The sequence below is a fragment of the Talpa occidentalis genome, unplaced genomic scaffold, assembly GCF_014898055.3.
Source record: "Talpa occidentalis isolate TD23 unplaced genomic scaffold, MPIMG_talOcc4v2.1 talOcc4.9, whole genome shotgun sequence".
Classification (NCBI taxonomy): Eukaryota; Metazoa; Chordata; class Mammalia; order Eulipotyphla; family Talpidae; genus Talpa; species Talpa occidentalis.
The window spans coordinates 6,083,640-6,103,286 of record NW_023605305.1 but is presented as its reverse complement, the minus strand read 5'-3'; the positions used below and the strand labels follow the sequence as shown (position 1 = coordinate 6,103,286).

The window sequence follows — 19,647 nt, the reverse complement described above, 5'->3', positions numbered from 1 at the left end:
GGGCAGGGGAGAACCCCCCTCCCTTCCCGAGGTAGAACAAGGAGCCCCCTTCCAGCAGATTGGGTGGCAGAATAGTAGGTGATGAAAGCAGCCTGGGTGCTCCCCACTCCAAGGGTCAAAGGGCAGAGGGAAGAGGGATGTCATGGATGTGAAGGAATAACAGCAAGCAACAAGGAGGAGCTGGGAGGTGGGGCGGGGGAAGGGGGGAGAAGAGAACTCAACAGGTAAGACTTCTCAGGCAAGGGAAGCAGCCTTCCCCAGTGTGGTCAGGTGTGGAGTCTGACCCTGCTCAGTGAACAGTGAGTATAGAAACAGTGCACTAGGTCAATGTCAAGAGAGAATGACAGCCATGTGATTCCATTACTATTATATATTTTATATATTCATCATATTCTTTTATTTCCTGGTTGGTTTTTTATCTTCTTTTTTTTTAAAAAAGATTTATTTATTTATACAAGAACCGGGGTACAGGCCAGATTCACGGGAGGGTGAGAGGATTCATCAGAGACAGAGTGGGGAACAGAACAGGCAGACTGACGAAATACACTGCTGAGGGGAGCAGCGGGTGAGACAGGAGAGATCTGCCCTGCCATGTGGGATTCTCGCTGGCCAGCAGGTATCAAACCCGCACTGCAGAGGCTGCGGACAGCTTCACAGTGCTGCTGCACTCAACCGCCTGGGCCACCAGGGAGGCCCTGTTTTTTTATCTTCTTAATTCTTTCATTGTTTCAAAATTATTTTTTACAATGAATATATCTATATGTACAAACTAAAGCCAACACATTGTTTCTAGAAGCTCCAGAACCTGGGAGATGTACAGAGACTCACTTCACAGATGGTATGTTGAGACCCAGAGGGACTGGGCAAGTGAAGGGAAGAAGCACAGTCCAGGGTGTCTCCCTCCCAGCTGGGACCCAGGGCAGCAGTGTCTCCTGCTGAGAACAGGACTTGGTGCCAGAATCCACCGGATGTTTTTATATTCTGGAGAATGCAGGCTGAAATTCCAGATCCTTCAAGGAGGAAATGGAGGAATGGAGCAGAGCAGAGCAGAGAATGAGTGGTTTTGGCTGGCTCAATTTTCAAAGCTCTGTCTCATTCTGCAAATCTGGCAGTACCCCCAACATTTTGGAAAGGAGACTCAGAGAAGTAAAGCAACCTGCCGGTAGACTCACAGCTGCTTGAGGCAGGCAGTAAGGGAGGGACGCTGGAACCAGGCTCTAACTCTGCATTTGCTCTTACCCAAGGAGAAGCTCAATGGTGATGTACTACGGACAGAAAAAAAATCTCAGGCAGGGGGGTCCCTTGACCTGAATACCCCAGGTTATTGTAAATCAGGTGGGAGAACCAGTGTCAGAGGCTGCTGGCCTCCTCTAAAGAAAGGATTTACCCTGAAGAAGCCCCCCCTCCAACCCTTTGGTATCTATATCCTCTTCCCTTCACTAAATTGCTGGAACTTAAACTTGATCCAAACTTCATCCAAAAGGAGGGCCTGTCTCTTTAACCAGTGGTGGCTGCCACCCAGATGTTACTCCTGGTACGTGCTGCACATGTTGTGGACAGTTAAAGGCACAGGACTCCACTTTCTTTCTTTTTTTTTTTTTAAAGATTTATTTATTTATACAAGAACCAGGGTATAGGCCAGATGTGCAGGAGGGTGAGAGGATTCATCAAAGACAGTGCGGGGAACAGAACAGGCAGACTGACTGAAATACACTGCTGAGGGGAGCAGCAGGAGAGACAGGAGAGGTCTGCTGCACTATGTGGGTGTCTCCCCTGCTGGCTGGGATCGAACCTGCAATGCAGAGGCTGTGGACAGCTTCACAGCACTGTACTCAACAGCCTGCGCCACCAGGGAGGCCCAGGACTCTGCTTTCTTGGGAAGACACCTGAAGAAGAGGGGGCTGGGAGAGCAGCCACCCAGTGCCCTCAGGGGCTTAAACACTTAGCTATCTCCTTTCACCTTTTTCCTTTCTGGGTCGAAGGAAGAGGGAGGTTTCAGAGAACAGCCACACCCTGGGCGACTGCAGCCTGCTCCTCAACTCCCTCGCCTTCACCCCGCACTTAGCCTCCCTAATCATCATCATCATCAGAAGAAGAACAATAACAACAGAATTTTCAGACTGTTCCCTTAAGTGAAAAAAGTCATGTATGGTAAATGCCACAATTGATGTGAAAAGAAAAATAGAGACAAGAGTCTACATGTCTGTAAGTTGATAGAATTTCCGAAAGAGTATCCAAAGGGCAGACAGTGGTAGTATGTGTGGAGAGGAATAGATTGATTAATGAGTGGTTATTTTCTGCCAGGCAACATCCTAAGTGCCTCTCATGCTTGTCTAATTTAAGCCTCAGGGCAATCGACTCTGTCTCATGATCCCCCCTTTTTTTTTAAAGATTTATTTATACAAGAACTGGGGTACAAGCCAGAGGAGCAGGAGGGTGAGAGGATTCACCAGAGACAGAGTGGGGAGCAGAACAGGCAGACAGACGAAATACACTGCTGAGGGGAGCAGCAGACGAGACAGGAGATCTGCGGCACCATGTGGGTATCTCCCTGGCCAGCCAGGAATCGAACCTGCAATGCAGAGGCTGCAGACAGCTTCACAGTGCTGCACTCAACCTGCTGCGCCTCCAGGGAGGTCCACGATCCCCTTTTTATGGATGGGGAAGCTGAGGCTCAGGGAAGTGAGTTGACTTGCTAGCACCCTTGCTAGCAAGGCCAAGAGTCAAAATCCTGGCAAACTGAGGCCAGATTCTCTTAGTCTTGACCCGCTGGCTTTGTTGTGGCCACGTTGCTGACCATTGGCTGTGAGTCCCCTCCCATGGGGTGCAGGCGGGTGAGAGTGGCAGGAAGTTAAGGGCATGAATAATGAGCGGCCCTTTGACCTATGGTTCTGCTTCCAGGAATTGCTCCCCCAGGAAACTCACACAAGTGGACCAAGATGTAAGGCTATTACAGGGCAGTCTGTACTGACGAAAATAATTATGTACGTTTGCGTTTACTGCCACTTAGTGTGTGTCAGACACTTGGTTGGCTTGACCAACCAGCATTAAGTTTTATCTCCAAAACATGGGTGGCATGTTCAGGGGCACCCACATTCTCAGATGGGATCGAGTCTCCTCTTGTCCTTTGCTCTGCCTTCACTGTGTGTCCCTGGCACTTCTGCCTCCCCAGGGGTTTGGATGGCGCCTGCATCTCTAATTGTAGGTCATGGACTCCTGCTGTCCACAAACACATTCTGTGGGACTTGTGAACTCCCAGGGGGAGTCTGGGACTTTGTGCTTAAGTCTTGACAATAACCTAAGGATAAAAAGAAGTAATCCTCCCGTAGGGTCACCTGCACAGGCACTGGCCCTGGAACTGCGCAGACGCATCTGTGTCTGCTCACGAGAAGCCACCTCATATGATGGCAAAATTCTCAGCCGGGAAGCATTCTTTGGCTTTGGAATGTCTTGAAACCAAAGCAGAAACAAATACCCCATTGTCCACCCCTGTCGTCGCGTTGAGTTTTTCCAGATACAAAGCAAAATCTCTCTTTTGCATTGATGATTCACAATAAAAAGGCATTTCAGAAGCATGCACCTTCAGTGTCTTATGTTATTTAATAAGCTAAAACTCAGAGCTGGTGGCATCAGGAGGACTTGGTGTGGCATCAGGATGCTGCCAGGAAGACCTGCAAGCATTGGACAGCGTTTCCTAGGCAGCCAGGTTTCCAGCTTTCTTCTGCTTTGTTTCTCTTTTTTTGTTCTTTTCTTTCCTTCTCTTGCCTTCCTTCTCCTCCTTCCCTTTCCGCAGCACTTTTCCGTAGTAAGTGTTCTGCAGTAAGGAGAACGCTTTTTACTGAAACAAAAGTATTTTTTTAGCTATTTTTTAAGGTTTATTTTATATATTTTTTTACTCATTTTTCATTTTTGCAACAATGTATGCATTTTCATCTTAGTTATAGTCCCCATACAATTCCCACCCCCCTTATTTTGACCCTAATCCCTTCTCCCCTCCCCTACTGTGTCTCTGGTTTATAGTTGCTTGTTGATTTTGATTTGATTTTATTATAATAGTCTTTTACCTGGTCCCTTATTTAGGTTTTCTAAATTCCTGCTATGAGTGAGACCATCTGGTGTTTTTCTTTTTCTTCCTGGCTTATTTCGCTGAGCATGATCCCTTCCAGCGCCATCCATGTTGCTGCAAATTGCATGTTGAAACAAAAGTATTTTATTATCACTTTTCTTTTTAATTTGTAGGTCTGTTGAATCCATCGGTCGCAACCAGAGCCCAGTCCGTGCTCAATTTGGCCGACTCCGGGTGCTTTCATTACAAGTGGGCTCCACGCCGCCCCTGCAGCCCATAGGGCGCCCCGGCTTGGACTTGTCTCTCCCCGCGGGAGCGGGTGGCCCCGCCCACAGCGGCTGCCGGCCCCAGCGCCGCGCCCCGCCCACCGCCCCGCCCCGCCCACCGCCCCGCCCCCTCCCGCCCAAATGTCGCAAAAGACGCGGCGGCGCTTGACGGCCGACGTCGTGTGACGGCCGGAGGCCAGCGACAGGGAGGAGGAAGCGGCGCAGCGGCTGCCGCGGCGGCGGGGACGCGGGCCGGGTGGGCGCGGCGGTGCGGGCCCGGGAGTGAGGCGCGGGCGGCCGGCCGGTGGGCTGGGCGCGGGCCCGGCGGCCACCCCGCGCCACGCCCGCGCCCGGCGGCCCGATGTGGCTGCAGCAGCGGCTGAAGGGGCTGCCGGGGCTGCTGTCGAGCAGCTGGGCCCGCCGCCTGCTCGCCCTGCTCGGCCTCCTGCTGCTGCTGCTGTGGCTCGGCGGCTCCGGCGCGCGGCGGGCGGCGGGCGGCCTGCACCTGCTGCCCTGGGCCCGCGGCCCGCCGGGCGCCGCGGAGCCCTCCGCCTGCCTGGAGGCGGCCACCCGCGCCTGGCGCGGCCTGCGGGAGCGCGGCGAGGCGGTGCCGCTGGGCCCCGGCGTGCCCGCGCTGGTGGCGAACGGCTTCCTCGCCCTGGACGTGGCCGCCAACCAGCTGTGGGTGACCCCGGGGCGCGGGAGCCCGCGGTCGCGCCGGACTTCGTGCCTTTCGTGCAGCTGCGGCCGCTGAGCGCGCTTTCCGAGGCGGGGGAGTCGGTGCTGCTGCCGCGGGAAGGGCTGCTGCGCCGCGTGCGCTGCCTGCAACTCGGGACCCCGGGTCGGGCCCGGCGGCCGCCATCCCCGGGCCCGCCTCGGCCTCGGGCCTTGCCACGGGCTCCGGCCGCGACTGCGTGCTGCTGCAGGAGGACTTTCTGGCGCACCGGGGCCGACCCCACGTCTATCTGCAGCGCATCCAGCTCAACAACCCCACCGAGCGCGTGGCCGCGCTGCAGACTGTGGGGCCCACTGCCGGCCCGGTCCCCGCGCCTTCACCAGCACCCTGGAGAAGTCGGGGACCATCAGTTCCTCCTCTACTCCGGCCGGTCTCCGCCTCTTTCCACGGGCCTGGTGCACCTGGTGGTGGTGGCAGCCAAGAAGCTGGTGAACCGGCTCCAGGTGGCTCCCAAGACCCAGCTGGACGAGACAGTGCTGTGGGTGGTGCATGTCTCCGGCCCAGTGAACCCCCAGGTGCTCAAAAGCAAAGCGGCCAAGGAGCTCAAGGCCCTCCAGGACTCTGCCCGGAAGGAAATGCTGGAGCTCTTGGAGATGCCGGCGGCTGAGCTGCTTCAGGACCACCAGCGCCTCTGGGCTCAGCTCTTCAGCCCAGGTGAGGCCTGGTGTTCTTGGTCCACAAGCCACCCCTTGCACCAGGTGACCATGGTTCCCCCTGGAGAATCCCCTCAAAGTCTCCAGGGGTGGGCCTGAAAGAGGATGGTGGGGTGGTGCAAACTTTGATGTGGAGTGGCAACCCTTAGAGTCATCTCTGTGTCCTTGGATCGGTGTCCTCAGCTCTCCAGGCTTGTTTCAGTGATGACAGTTGCACTCGCTGCAGAGGGCTTCGTGAAATCCTACTCAAAGAGCCAGCGTCCAGGGTAGGGCTTATTTGTTCTTGTAGGTGAGGCCTGATTTGAGCAGAGTGGTTTTAAGGGAGTTCATAAAGCAGAATCCAGCAGGCAGTGTGGGGATCCCTGGATTCTTCCAGCAGTTCCCCCCGGTCTGGTGGTGGCCCTGCCAGGCAGAGGGGTGCCCTGACTGAAGTGGCCGCTTTTTGACGGGGAGGCGTTGGACCCTTCTTTCAGCAGGCGGAGTGGGCCCGTCAAGTGATAACTTCTCCCCCCGTTGACTGTTTAAGAAAATTCTAGATAGAGAAACCCCCCCACCCCACCCCAGGGTTCTAGTTGTGTATTTTGTTGCCCAAAGAGTGTTTAGTTCATTCAACAGGCATTTATTAAATGGGGAACAAGGAAATGGACAGAACAAACTTCCTGTTCTCGTGGCGCTTGCAGGTTCTCATTGGGAGGAAAACAGTGAAACTTTGACTCCATAAGCAAGACAAAGTCCTCTGGAGAAAAGTTAAAATCGGTGACTGAGGGTGACAGGGCTGTGTCTAGGGGACAGTGTGTCGGGAAGAAAGCAGGCTGGAATGTGCGTGAGGGCGGAGGCTCTGGGCTCCACTGGGCTCCAATTGCCAGGGAGGCCTGTGAGGAGGAAGCACTTAAGGTGAGGCCTGCATAGCAAGAAGCTGGCAAGGGAGGGGCCCTGAGGCAGGAGCAGGTTAGGTGAGTGGCCAGTGGCTGGCACATAATGGACAAGGGGGGGTGGAGATTAGCAGGGTCACAGAGTGGAGGGCAGTGGGAGCCAGATCCTAAAGGCCCTCAGAGACTGAGGTGAGGACTGCACCGAGGGCAGGGCGGAGCACTCGCTGATCCCCATTTTTATTTTTATTTTTAAAGATTTATTTTTATTTACGTATGCATACAAGAACTGGGGTGTAGGCCAGAGGTGGAGGGGGGTGAGAGAAATCACCAGAGACAGGGTGGGAAGCAGAACAGGCAGATCTACTGAACTGAAATCCACTGCTGAGGGGAGCAGCGGGGAGACAGGAGGGGTCTGCTGCTCCATGTGGGTAGCTCCCTGGCTGGGGATGGAACTCACGCTGCAGTGGCTGCTGAAAGCTTCATAGTGCTGAGACGTAACCCTTTGCACCACCAGGCAGGCCCTGATCCCCATTTTTAAAGACCCCTCTGGCTGCTGTGTACAGAGGATAGCAGGGAGGGGGACACAGTGGAGACAGGTACGAGTGTTTTGTAGGAGCCCAGGTTGGTGGGGGCAGGGCCGTGTGGCTGTGCAGGGTTGTGACCACAGAGAGGAGCAGGTGCATTCTGAGGCTTTCAGAGACGGAGCCCCCAGGACTCTCCATGGACTGGTTGTGAGGAGTGAGAACCTGCAGGGGACTCTCAGTTTTGGGAGAGGGCTCCGCAGGTGTCTTAGGCAGCTTGGGGAGGGAAGGCTTGGGACTGGAAGAATTCAAACCATATCGGGTTCAAAATGCCCATCAGACAGCCCTGTGGAGACACAGGCGGGTGCTTAGCTCTCTGGGGCTACAGATGCAAATTTCATGAGGCTTGGGAGATCCTGTGTTCAGCTGTTCTTTAAAGCTACAGGGTGGGAGTGAGAGGTGCTGGAGAGAAGCACCCCAAGGCTGGCCAGGGCAGTGCCCGGTGTCCCTGTGTACGGGCACTGGACTTGGTGTCACAGGGTCGGGCCACGTCCTGCCCACATCTGTGTTGTTCTGGCCCTGGAAGGAGGCCTCTCTCCCCTTCACAGGATCTTAGGTCTCAGTCTGCAGGGCTCAGGTTGGTCATATGAGGAAGCGGCAGGAGTCTCTCCTGCTTGAGGAGCCTGGAGCTGCTGTTTCCACTCCCAGGCACAATGCGTGTCTCTGCTGCTTGGGCTCGCTGCCTCAACCTCGGCCCCCGGCCTGCCCTTCCTCCTTAACGTGCCATCTCTGTGGTGTTACAGGAGTGGAAATGAAGAAGATCACGGATGCGCACACCCCGTCCGGCCTGACCGTGAACCTGACGCTGTACTACATGCTTTCCTGCTCGCCAGCCCCGCTGCTCAGCCCCAACCTGAGCCACAGGGAGCGAGACCAGATGGAGTCGACGCTCAACTACGAAGATCACTGCTTCAGCGGCCACGCCACCATGCACGCCGAGAACCTGTGGCCGGGCCGGCTGGCCTCTGTGCAGCAGATCCTTCAGCTCTCCGACCTGTGGCGGCTGACCCTGCAGAAGCGCGGCTGCAAGGGGCTGGTGAGGGTGGGCGCACCAGGCATCCTGCAGGGCATGGTGCTCAGCTTCGGGGGGCTGCAGTTCACCGAGAACCACCTGCAGTTCCAGGCCGACCCCGACGTGCTGCACAACAGCTACGCGCTGCACGGCATCCGCTACAAGAACGACCACATCAACCTGGCCGTGCTGGCCGACGCCGAGGGCAAGCCGTACCTGCACGTGTCTGTGGAGTCACGCGGGCAGCCCACCAAGATCTACGCCTGCGAGGCCGGCTGCCTGGACGAGCCCGTGGAGCTGACCTCGGCGCCCCAGGGCCACACCTTCGCGGTCATGGTGACGCAGCCCATCACGCCGCTGCTCTACATCTCCACCGACCTCACGCACCTGCAGGACCTGCGGCACACGCTGCACCTCAAGGCCATCCTGGCCCATGACGAGCACATGGCCCAGCAGGACCCGGGGCTGCCCTTCCTCTTCTGGTTCAGCGTGGCCTCGCTCATCACCCTCTTCCACCTCTTCCTCTTCAAGCTGATCTACAACGAGTACTGCGGGCCCGGGGCCAGGCCCTTCTTCAGGAGCAAGGTAGGGGCCCGCCCCCCCCGGCCCCAGCCCCGCAGCCGGGCGCGCTGTCCTGGGCCCAGGGCGGGGTGAGGCCGAGGCAGGAGTGGGGTGTCCTTCCCGGCCGGTGCCCTCGGCCTCCGCAGAGAGGAGCGAGGCCCTTGTGAGAGGACGTTGAAAAGTGACTTCTGAGGAGACTAGACGGGCAGGGAAAGCTGTGGAAGCCCGGCTGGGAGTAGAGGGGTCGCCTGGCTGCCAGGGCAAGTCCCCACACCCCGTGCCCCCTCTGAAAGTAATGGCGCAGCAGCCGGTGGGCGGGGCCCAACCCCAAGAAGGAAATCAGCCTGAAGGAGCAGGGTGGGCAGCTGTGTGAGCTCCTCAAGCCTGAAGACCAAATGGAAAGGCAGATCAGAGTCGCGTGGGCGCCCTTCTGTCACCCCCCGCCATGGCTCGCTGCTGGGGCAGCTTCTCTGCCTTGTGGGTCCATGGGCTTCTCTGCTCTTAATCTCGGTCTCCTCATCGACCCTGGGGTTCTGCCATGATCGGGGGAGACACCAAGCCACCCTCATGGCATACTACCCACGTGCCTCAGTTTACCCTTGCTGGAGCTGGGCCCCACGACGCAGAGCCCGTGGCGCCCCTGCAGGCCTGAGGAGCTGCCCAGGGCACCAAATCCGTAGCAGTTCTAGCAGGTTCCTGGGCCGGGGGCCGCCGGCAGGGCCAGATCAGGGCCTGGGGTGGGGGATGCCCGGGGTCTGTCGCCGGCTTCCTGTAATGTCCGCCCCGCCCGGCAGCGCGCAGTAACCCCTGTTGTGTTCCTTGCGCAGGAAGACCCCAGCGTCTGAGCGAAAGACCATCCTGCTTTCAGCCACTGTTTGCACAAGACGCCCAGCACTGAAAGTCCTGCTGCTGCGAACCAGGGGGCCTTTGACAGCACCCACCCTTTTGTGCCTTGTTGGGGGTTGTACACCAGTAACGCAGAAGTACCTGTTGATGTTCAGGAGTTTTCAGATGGGAAGCGGGGGCGGAGGGGCCGGCGGACGTTTTGTTAAGCGCTTTCCACTCAATAAAGTGAACCCATATGGAAAATACTTGAAATTGAACTTGCTCCTTCCACTTCCCCTTTCTTCTGCCCCAGGCATTAGACCCTCTTTTGAAAAGACTCTTCTAGGAGACACTGTATTCTTGCCCTGATTGTATGTGTTCTTTCTTTTCTTGATTTTTAATTTATTTTGGTTGGGATCTTGCCGGAAGGCTCCTGTATCCACGCGAAGCGAATCCCCTGGTGGTGTTTGGAGGCCCCAGCACCTCCTGCGTGGAGGAGGCGGGTCTCCAGGGGCCTTGGGGCTGCGCCTCGTCTCTTTCTTATCATGAGCCTGTGGAGATCTATGGTTTTGTACTTCTGGGCGTTGGGGAGGTGGTTAACTTTCTAGTGATGGACTATTGTTGGGTTTTGAAATACCAAAGCTTTTTTTTTGTTCTGTTTTTAAATAAATTTCTTTCAAAATTCCATGACTGGTCTGTGTGTGGTTGAACCCTCTGGAGACACCATCTTTTCCTCCGTCTCCAGACTTTGGGGCATGAAGTGGGAGGCCACACAACCTCGTCCTGCCAGAGGGATGGCAGCTATATCCCCTGTCCTAGGGGTCCATGCAGAAGAGGTGCAGGTGCTCGTCTTCCTGCTCCTGGGTGTTGGGGGGATGCTGCAACAGCGCCTGCTCCCCCAGTGCCCTGGGTTTTGTCGGCTGTAGGACTGGGTAACAGGGAAGACCCCAAGTGGGCCTACTGCTCACCTGAGCTAAGATCTGAGCTCGCCCCTCACGGGAAGAAGGGAAGCATCCCAGGGACCAAAGAAGACTGAGCTGGACCTGCAGTCCACTCGGTGGACTCGGAGGCCATCCATCCTCGGTGTTGGTGGGGGTTCCCTGGACTTCCAGACAAGCATTAAGCTGCCAGACACCAGGAAGCTCGGCTGGCTGTGGAGGTGCTAACTGCCCCTCAACTGGGGCTCTGAGACAAGCTGTCCAGGCTGGTGCTTCAGTTCCCAGAACCCTCCACCCCTGCTCTGGTCATGCAGAACTCAGGACCGCCCAGCCATGGGCTGTGGGCCATGGGCTGCCTCACCCTTTCCTATGCACGAACCCCAGGGTTTGGGTTGGGTGTGGGTTGTCATGTGACCTGCCCCCCACCTGCTACATCAACCTGGAAACTACTTGACAAGAGGAAACACACTTGGGCCTCCCTGGTGGCGCAAGGGGTTAAGAAGCAACCTATGAAGCTGTCTGCAGCCACTGCAGCACAAGTTCGATCCCTGGCCAGGGAGATACCCACATGGCACAGACCCTTCCTGTCTCGCCTGCTGCTCCCCTCAGCAGTGTATTTCAGTCAATCTGCCTGTTCTGTTCCCCACTGTTTCTGGTGAATCCTCTCACCCCCCACACCTCTGGCCTGTACCCCAGTTCTTCTGTGCATAAGTAAATCTTTAAAAAAGAAAAAAGATGAGGTTGTTGGATGTTGCAGCCACATCCTTTAAAAAAAAAAAAAGAGGACACCCCCCACCCCCAGCTTCACCTGGCAAGGGCCCAGGTTGTGGGCTCCTGAAATGGGAGTGCTCCTGAGTGTGCACTCCCTGGGCCTGAGGATTTGCTAGCAAGGCTAGCACTGCAATAGACCTCTAGTGGTGAGTGACAGCTCTCATTTAAGTGCTCGCCATGTGTTAGGGATTTCACATCAACATGGCCCCTTGTGGTAACGGGTTCCAATCCCAGCTTGAGAGATGTTGTAACGACCCGGGACGGTGCAAAACTCACCTAAGGCCACGCAGCTGCCAACGCCAGGCCAGACTGCAGACTTGGCTTACCTGGGGCCCAGCCTTCCTTCGGTCTTCACACTCCTGCTTCACCCACGTCCTCTATGGTGTAACCAAGCCCGGATGGTTAATTGCTCTCCGGCTCTAGAGCACAAAAGCAAAAAGTGAGCTTACTTTTTGAGGCTGTATTCACCGATGAGGTTTATTTGTAGAAGCCACAGCCTATGCAAGCAGTAGTGACTACCCTGAGCTGAGCCTCAAGGCCGCTGGAGCAAGGAAGCTGCAGACGCAGAGGAGGGGGGCAGGACAGAGGCGAGCGGCTGCCCCACAGATCTAAAACCCCAATTTTCTGAAGGGGCAGAAAATGGAACAGGAAATTTGGTTGCATACCCCCAGCACGTCCCCTGAGCTGAAAAGCTGGTCCGGAAGGGCCTTTCTCCCTGCAGGCCCAGCAGCCACACGTCTTCCGAGTCCACCCGTTCCCGCCGCCACGGCTCTAACCGCGGCTTCTCTCGCCTTCCTGAAGCGGCCAGGCACTTAGCACAGGTGTAGGACATAGCCCCGAAGCACGGGCTGCTTCTCCGGCAGGGAGGGGCCTCACCCATGGGAGACGACCCAGCAGACTGGTGCTCCCCTCTGCTCCTTGGGTGGCAGTTCTGAGACCCATTCTAGAGTTCTAGAGTTCGCCTGCGCAGCCCGCTGGCCCCATGGTGAAAAGTAGACCAGGCACCCGGGCTTGGTTTTCTCTCCTTCATCTTACCCTCCCCAGCCTCCCATCCCTGCCACCTGGGATCTCTCCCTAAATAATCTCCCTGCTCACAAGCTCTGGCTGCATGTTAGGACAGCGACCCCAGGCCTGTGGCTCCTCGGGAGGACTCAGCAGGAGGCAGCGGGCTTCGGCCTTGTTCGCCTCCCCCTTCCCCAAGCCCATTTGTTGAAATCCTAACCCCACGGTGAGGTTATTTGAAGGTGGAAATTTTGGGAAGTGAGTAGGTCACAAGATGGGGCCTTCGTGATGGGACTAGCGCCTTCATAAAAGAGACCCCCCCAAACTCTGTCTTTTCATCATGTGAGGACACAGCGAGAAGAAACCCAAAAGAGTTCTTTTTTTAAAAGTGATTAATTAATTAATTAATACATACAGGAACAAACTGGGTGTAGGCCAGAGGTGCAGAGGGTGGGGGTGGGGTGAGAGGATTCCCAGAGACAGAGTGGGGAGCAGAACAGGCAGACTGACTGAAATACACCGCTGATGGGAGCAGCGGGCGAGACAGGAGAGGTCTGCTGCACCAAGTGGGTCAGCTCCCTGGCTGGGAATGGAACTCAAGCTGCCAGTGGCTAATGACAGCTTATAGTGCTGAGACTTTAACCCCTGTGCCACAAGGGAGGCCCCAGAAGAGAGTTCTTATAAGAACTCCACCATGCTGGTGTCCTGACTTTGGGCTTCCAAATTCCAGGACGGTGAGAAGTAAATGTCTGCTGCTTCTCAGCTCTCTGGGCTGTGGTTTTCTGCAGTCTGAATGGACTGAGACAGCCTTGTTCTTTCTCGAGGAGTGGAATTTTTTAGGGTGAAACAGGCCAACAACACAGAGATCATGTCTTAGATGAAGAGACCGGAGAGCTTTTCTTGCCCCAATATGTAACCTTGTTTGAGGGATTGGTTAGCCCCAGCAATTGCAAAATATTTGTATATATTTTTTGTACATTTTTTTCCCCACAAGGCAAGATTTTGTAGCTTTCCTCAGTTTCTCAAAAGGATGTCTGACTTAAAAAACCTTAAGAACAAGACAACCTGTGCCCTTTGGGGTCTGAGAGCCGCACGTCTGTCTAGGGGTCTGATTAGGAGTCTGGCAATTGGAGGTTACCCCACTGCTGTGAGCACTCACCCTGCACAAAAGAGGCCGGAGGGCGGGGCAAAAGGCCTGGCCCTGGATAAGTTATCTGTTGTCTGACACTCCTCGCTCCCAGAAACCTCTCCTCTGGACTTTGGCTGGTGGAAGCTTCTGGTACCCCATTGGTTCAGTGACTATTCATTGTAAAACTTCCAGCAGGCCAGGTTCGGTTGATGTTCGGGTGACAGGATGAGAGGTTTCCTTGATGGGCACCTCCTAAGGGCTTGGTCCTTCCCCTCTGGCTTCAGCCCTGTGATCTGACAGGAGGGCCCTGGAACAGACAGCTCCCGGCGAGGCTCTGTGGGTGTCGTGGGAGAGGACAGAACAGAGGACAGGGGAGCTTCTGAGAAAGGCCGTGACGTCTCTCATAATCAAACTCTGAGAAAAGGTAGCTTTTCTCAGCACCTCTGGGGCTGGGAGCTGGATCTAAGAGAGAGCTCTGGGCCAGGCACTGGGCCCCCAGGTTTGCGTCTGGCTCAATCACCATCATCACACAAACCTCAAATGAGTGAGTGAAACGTTGACTCTCAAGGTTCCCACCTGTAAAATGGGTCTAATAACACCTTCCAACTTCATAAGCTGCGGAGGATGTCCCGCTTTGTGATTGTGGCTTTATGAGTCCAGAACTTTCTACCCTCCCAGGGGGCAGCTGTATTGTATTCTGGGAACACACATGGGGGCTTCTAAACCAGGGGCCCAGGGATGGAATACAAGGGGTATGTGAACTTGGAATGGAAAAACACCTTTATTTTCATTAACTTCTAACTGCAATCCAGCATGTCCTTGAAGTTTGAACTTCACGTCATTGTCTCAAATACAAACCACAGACGTGTCCAGGGCCGGTCCCCGTGGTGGGAATCTTGTTCATGCTTTGGATGACCTTGTCCTTGTGGTGCTTGTCAGACCAGCCACTGGATCCCAACATTTAATCTCTCCATAAATACGCAGAGCGTTACCAAGGACACATTGTTTTGAATATGTATTTAAAACTTAAAAGTGATGGATCGTGATGAATATAGAAAAAAGGAGCTTCCCCGTCCCACCCTGTCCCAACGACCACCCATCCTGCCCCACTCACATAATTATTTTCACAAACCAAATTCTACTTTATTACTGTATTGTTTTCCCCTCAAATTGTTTTCCCCTTTAAATACATGCTGCGCGTGTTACACAAGTTACACCTCAGCCAGGTTGATTTTCTGCTCCCTTTCCCCGTCACCCCTTACACCCACCGGATCCTTTCTCCTTCCCACCCCTTAATCTCAGAAACCTCACCTGTTTCTTAAAGTCTGACAGTTTTGGTAAATATTTTGCTTGTCAATTCCACGGCATCCCTTATTTTACTCACATTTATGGAAACATCCAATGTTTGTCTTTGTCCTGCTGATTGACTTCACTCCACACCATTCCCTCGAGTTCTTTCCATGTCGCTGGAGCGGGTATCGATTCCTTTCCTTACAGCTGGAGAGTGTTGACATAGTGACCAGCTCGCACCCTGTGCACCCAGACCTCCATCAGCACTTAGGTTGCTGCCCCGTCCCAGCTATTGCGAGTAGGTAGGTCTGCAACGAACACTGCGGACCATATAATTTTTTAAGTGAATGGTTTCAAGTTCTCAGGTAGATGCCCACGGCGGGGTTGCTGGGTCATATATTTCCATTTTTAGTTTTGTTTTTTTTTTAAGATTAGTTTTATTTATGCATACAAGAACTGGGGTGTAGGCCAGAGGTGCGAGGGGGTGAGAGGATTCACCAGAGACAGAGTGGGGAGCAGAACAGGCAGATTAACTGAAATCCACTGCTGAGGGGAGCAGCGGGCGAGACAGGAGAGGTCTGCTGTGCCATGGGGGTAGCTCCCTGGCCGGCCTGGGATCGAACTTGTGCTGCAGAGGCTGCGGATTGCTTCATCGTGCTGTGTCTTATCCCCTTGCGCCACGGGGGAGGATCTGATTAAACTTTTTAATACATCTTGAATATTCGTCCCTTCTTGGACCACGAACATTATTTTGAAGCAAATCCAGGACGTAGTACCAGGGGCTGGGGAGGTGCAAAGAATGACCTGGGTCAGACCAAGGGAAACATCCTCACAGACCCACCCAGAAATAGCGCTTTGCCAGCTGCCTGGACATCCCTGAGCCCAGCAGAGCTGCCAGGGAAAAGTGAACCATCACAGTGGCCAGTTAGGTCATTTCGTTTTGTTTGGCTATATTTACAGACTCCTGGAGGTAAACATATTTGAAATGCTTTGAGCCTTTTTGAATTTTAGTCTCGGTCCCAGGAACGCACCTTGGGCTCCCGGGAGCCTCTTGAAGGTGGTGTATTTCCTGACTTGTGCCCGGGACCAGCCATTTCCCTGAGGATCCGCTGCCTCTGAACAGGGAATGTTTGGGGGACCGTCCCTGGGGGTTTGGAACGGCGTTGGTTGGCACCAGTTTGCCAGAGGAGAACAAGCAAGTTTAAAATCTCTCCTCTCCAGCCGTCAAAGCCCAAAGGAGGTTCTGGCCTCCAGCACTTGTCCTGACAGAGCAGCTGGCCTGAGGGACGGAGGAACGTTACCCCATCAGGGCTAGGCTAGTGTTGGGGACCAACAAGGCAGAGTTGGGCTCTGGGCAGCCGGCTCAGGCAACCCTGGACTATCAAGAAGGCCTGGGAGGGGCTTACAGCACAGCCATTATTCTGGCCTTGGTGGGCTCCTTGCACCACAGGCTGGGCCAGGAAGGCACAGCTGGCCACAGCGTGGAGGCTGGGAAGCCCAGAGAGGAGCCCAAGGCAGAACTCCCCAAAAGGTCCCTTCTCCCCTTCACTGGGGCAGCCGGCTAGTTCTCTTACCCGGTTTCTAGTCTCTCCCCTAGTAACTTACACCATTTGGGGGTGGGGGTGGGTATGGGTGGTGTGTGTGTGTGTGTGTGTGTGTGCGTGTGCCTCACAGGCAAGACTACATTTCCCAGGCTGAAGGTGTGGCGCCAGGGGTTAAGCACCGCACTATGAAGCAGTCTGCAGCAGCTGCAGGATGAGTTCGATCCCCAGCGGCCAGGGAGCTACCCACTTGGCGCAGCAGACCTCTCCTGTCTCCCCGCTGCTCCCCTCAGCAGTGTATTTCAGTAGATCTGCCTGTTCTGCTCCCTGCTCTGTCTCTGGTGAGTCCTCTCACTTCCCCGCATCTCTGACCTGTACCCCAGCTCTTCTATGCACAAATAAATAAATCTTAAAAAAAAAAAAATAAAATAAACCTTAATTTAAAAAGAAGAAATGGGGGCCTCCCTGGTGGCGCAGGGGTAAAAGTCTCAGCTCTACCAAGCTATTGCCAGCCCTGCCAGGGAGCTACCCACACCGGCGCACAGACCTCTCCTGCCTCGCTGCTGGTCTGCTCCCCACTGCGTCTCAGGGGAATCCTCTCACCCCCCACACCTCTGGCCTGTACCCCGGCTCTTTACATGCCTAAGTAAAAGAAAACCTTTAAAAAAAAAAAAAATTGTTGGCAGACATGCCCGAGATGAATTTGGAAAAATTAAATCTAATACAAGCTGCGCGCGCACAGCCAGTTTATCGGGACGCCCCTTCTTGCACGTGTCTGAGCCTCCGCCACCGAGGAGCCCGCCGGGAGTGTCAGGTGCGCTCACCTGCGGGCACACCTGGGCCGGCGCTTGCAGAAACCAGAGATAAGCAACAAGCAGAAAAAGCAGGAAACCAAGTCAGTCTTTCTTTTCACGGAGCTTGGGAGCCTCGCCAGCGCAAGGCCTCAAAAAATTGGGTAAAAACTCAGAATTGTTCCTCTCCACGGAAATCTTTAGTAAAAGGCGAAAGATTTATGCGATCTGAAGAGAAACCAGAGTATGCCCGGAGGCCGGTGCGCACGCTCCTCGGGTAACCGCCACCCCTAGTTCTGTAATGGTGACTATGTGTGCACGAAAGCCAGTGATGTCTGCCTTCCTCCCAGACAGCTCTGACAGAATGGTCTCATTCGGGAGGAAAAGTAACCGATGGAAAAAAGGAGAATCTACTCATTTTTAAGTCGGTAATTGTGTTATGCGCAATGCATTATGGGTATGCAAATAAGCCTCTTAGTCGCCACGCCCCGGTGTCCGGAAATACCCGCGCGTTTTCGTGCAGGGACCCGGGCGGCCGCCAGAGGGCGGAGCGGAGCCAGGTCCACGGGCGTAAGGCCCGGAGCCCGGGCCCGCAGAAAAAGCCTTAGTTGTAGTTGGCACTGCAACTAAAAATGTCTTATGGACTTAAAAAACAACAAAGCGTTAAATGAAATAAAATGGAAGCAATTAGGGCCTCCCCTGGTGGCGCAGCGGTTGCGCGCTGGGCTGCGAAGCTACCTGCAGCCTCTGCAGCACCGGTTCGATTCCCGGCCCCGGGCGAGGGGCCCACATGGCGCGCAGACCCCTTCGTTCCCCGCCCTGTCTCTGCTGAATTCTCTCACCCTCCCGCGCTTCTGACTGTACCCAGTGCTTGAATAAAATAAATCTTAAAAAAAAATTGAAACAATTATCTTCGTTCACCTAATAAAATCCGGTGAGTGCTGGCTTAACCCCCTGCTAAACTCCCAGATTTCCTCTCCAAGGAGCTCTGTATGTGATGGCGTGGCAGGTGCATATGACAAACCCTGATAACACCTTTCCTGGGACATCTGGGCAGAGCCTAGAGGGTGCACAGTTGAAGGGCAGCAAGGGCGTCCGGGCAGGGCAGCACCTGCAGAGAGGAAGTGCCAAGATCTTTTCTCTGCTGTAAAGGGCAGAACTGGACACGGTGCAGGCTTTCCTGATCCAGCAGACCGGGTAAAGGAGGAGTCAGAGTCCTCAGTGGTTTTCTGCAGGTCTTTTATTGAGCTTCACCAGGCACATGGCAGGCAGGGGTGCCGGGGGGCCGGGAGGCTGGCAGGCCTCCCAGCCCCCAGCAAATCCTCACTCTATCTGGGCTCTCTGGTGATCGTGGCTTCTCATTCAGCTTCTGCTGCTTCAGCTTCTCCTGGCGTCCCCATGACACCACCCTTAAAAGCACAGTCTTAGCCCAGGTGTACCCACTCCAGGTGCCCGCCATCAGGCATGCATTCAGGATCACAGGGTTCCCTCATCCATCCTGATGGCAGGAGGGCAGAAAAGCCTGATTTTTTACCTTACCCTAAATCTGCCCAACAAAACCATATTCCTCAGTATTTAAGTTTTTGTATTAGGAAGAAATTAATTAAATTTAAGGACTAGATTAAACTCAGGTTTGATTTCATTTTGCACCCTGGGAGGGGGCATAATATAAAACAGCTGAGAAATTCAATCGTTCACATCTGGAGGGTCCTCCAGTCCCTCCAATGCCCCCTCAAGATGCTGTGTCATGCAGGTCCTTCAGGCCATTGCCAAGGCCCAAGGTGAGGGCAGATCACAAGCGAAGGAAACGCTTCCTCCCTTCCTCAATTTCAGGATCATGAGGTCATTGGAGTGGTGCTTAGAGGTCGCCATAGTGGATGAGGCTCTGCAGGGGAGGGCCCTGCCTAAGGTCCCCGCACGGCCTTCGTAGGGGTTTTGAACCAGACACCACTGCTGGCCCTGGGCCTGTCTGTGGTCTCTGAGCCTGGACAACATGGTCCCCCCTTCTGTCTGTTTCGGGCTGCACGTGGCCCCCTCCTGGGAGGATGTGTCAGACTGTGACCAGCTCCAGAGTGTGGTTGTGGCTGTGGCCCCTCAGATCCCTAGAGCCCGTGAGGGAAGCAACCTGCCGTGTCCTGAGCCCCCAAGTCACCAGAGGCCATTACCGTGCCTGCCAAGAAGCTGGCCCACAATAGCATTTACGAGGATTTTTATGGTTAATTTCAACACAGTACTTTCTGCCATCAGAGTCAGGGCAGAGCCTCTGCGCGGTGTTTGTTCCACCAGTGGGGGGCGACTCTGAGCTTTCATCCCTTAGAGGCTAGCAGTACCCAGTGCCTGCCTGAAGCATGCGTGGTGCGTGGCACGTGCACAATAAACGTCTCTCCAGTGTATGAACCCACTGCCCGATATAAGTTTCTTTCTCAGAGACAGACATTAACACCCCCCATTTTATTTTATGTATTTTAAAGATTTATTTATTTATGCATACAAGAACTAACTGGGATGTAGGCCAGAGTTGTAGGGGGTGAGAGGATTCACCAGAGAGAGTAGGGAGCAGAACAGGCAGATCGGGTGACATACACTGCAGAGGGGAGCAGCAGGGGGACAGGA

General features: G+C 54.8%; 1 protein-coding gene, 1 long non-coding RNA gene and 1 other non-coding gene across 3 annotated transcripts; 1 reads left to right on the top strand and 2 right to left on the bottom strand.

The window, feature by feature from the left end:
* The first annotated feature begins 4,693 nt into the window (after positions 1-4,693).
* Positions 4,694-9,703, top strand: KIAA2013 (KIAA2013 ortholog). Its single transcript, XM_037500296.2, is given in 7 exon segments — positions 4,694-5,027; positions 5,030-5,173; positions 5,176-5,370; positions 5,373-5,402; positions 5,405-5,722; positions 7,918-8,771; positions 9,575-9,703. Coding segments are annotated over 7 exon segments (1,893 nt in total). The 3' UTR covers positions 9,593-9,703.
* Positions 9,704-11,570: 1,867 nt separating this feature from the next.
* LOC129145163 (uncharacterized) lies at positions 11,571-17,271 on the bottom strand. Its single transcript, XR_008550325.1, has 4 exons — positions 17,068-17,271; positions 14,797-14,909; positions 13,443-13,746; positions 11,571-11,700 (listed from the first exon to the last, which is right to left on the bottom strand). It is a non-coding gene; the product is annotated as an uncharacterized LOC129145163 (long non-coding RNA).
* LOC119237396 (U5 spliceosomal RNA) lies at positions 17,167-17,282 on the bottom strand. Its single transcript, XR_005123321.1, has one exon. It is a non-coding gene; the product is annotated as a U5 spliceosomal RNA (small nuclear RNA).
* Between the last annotated feature and the right edge of the window lie 2,365 nt (positions 17,283-19,647).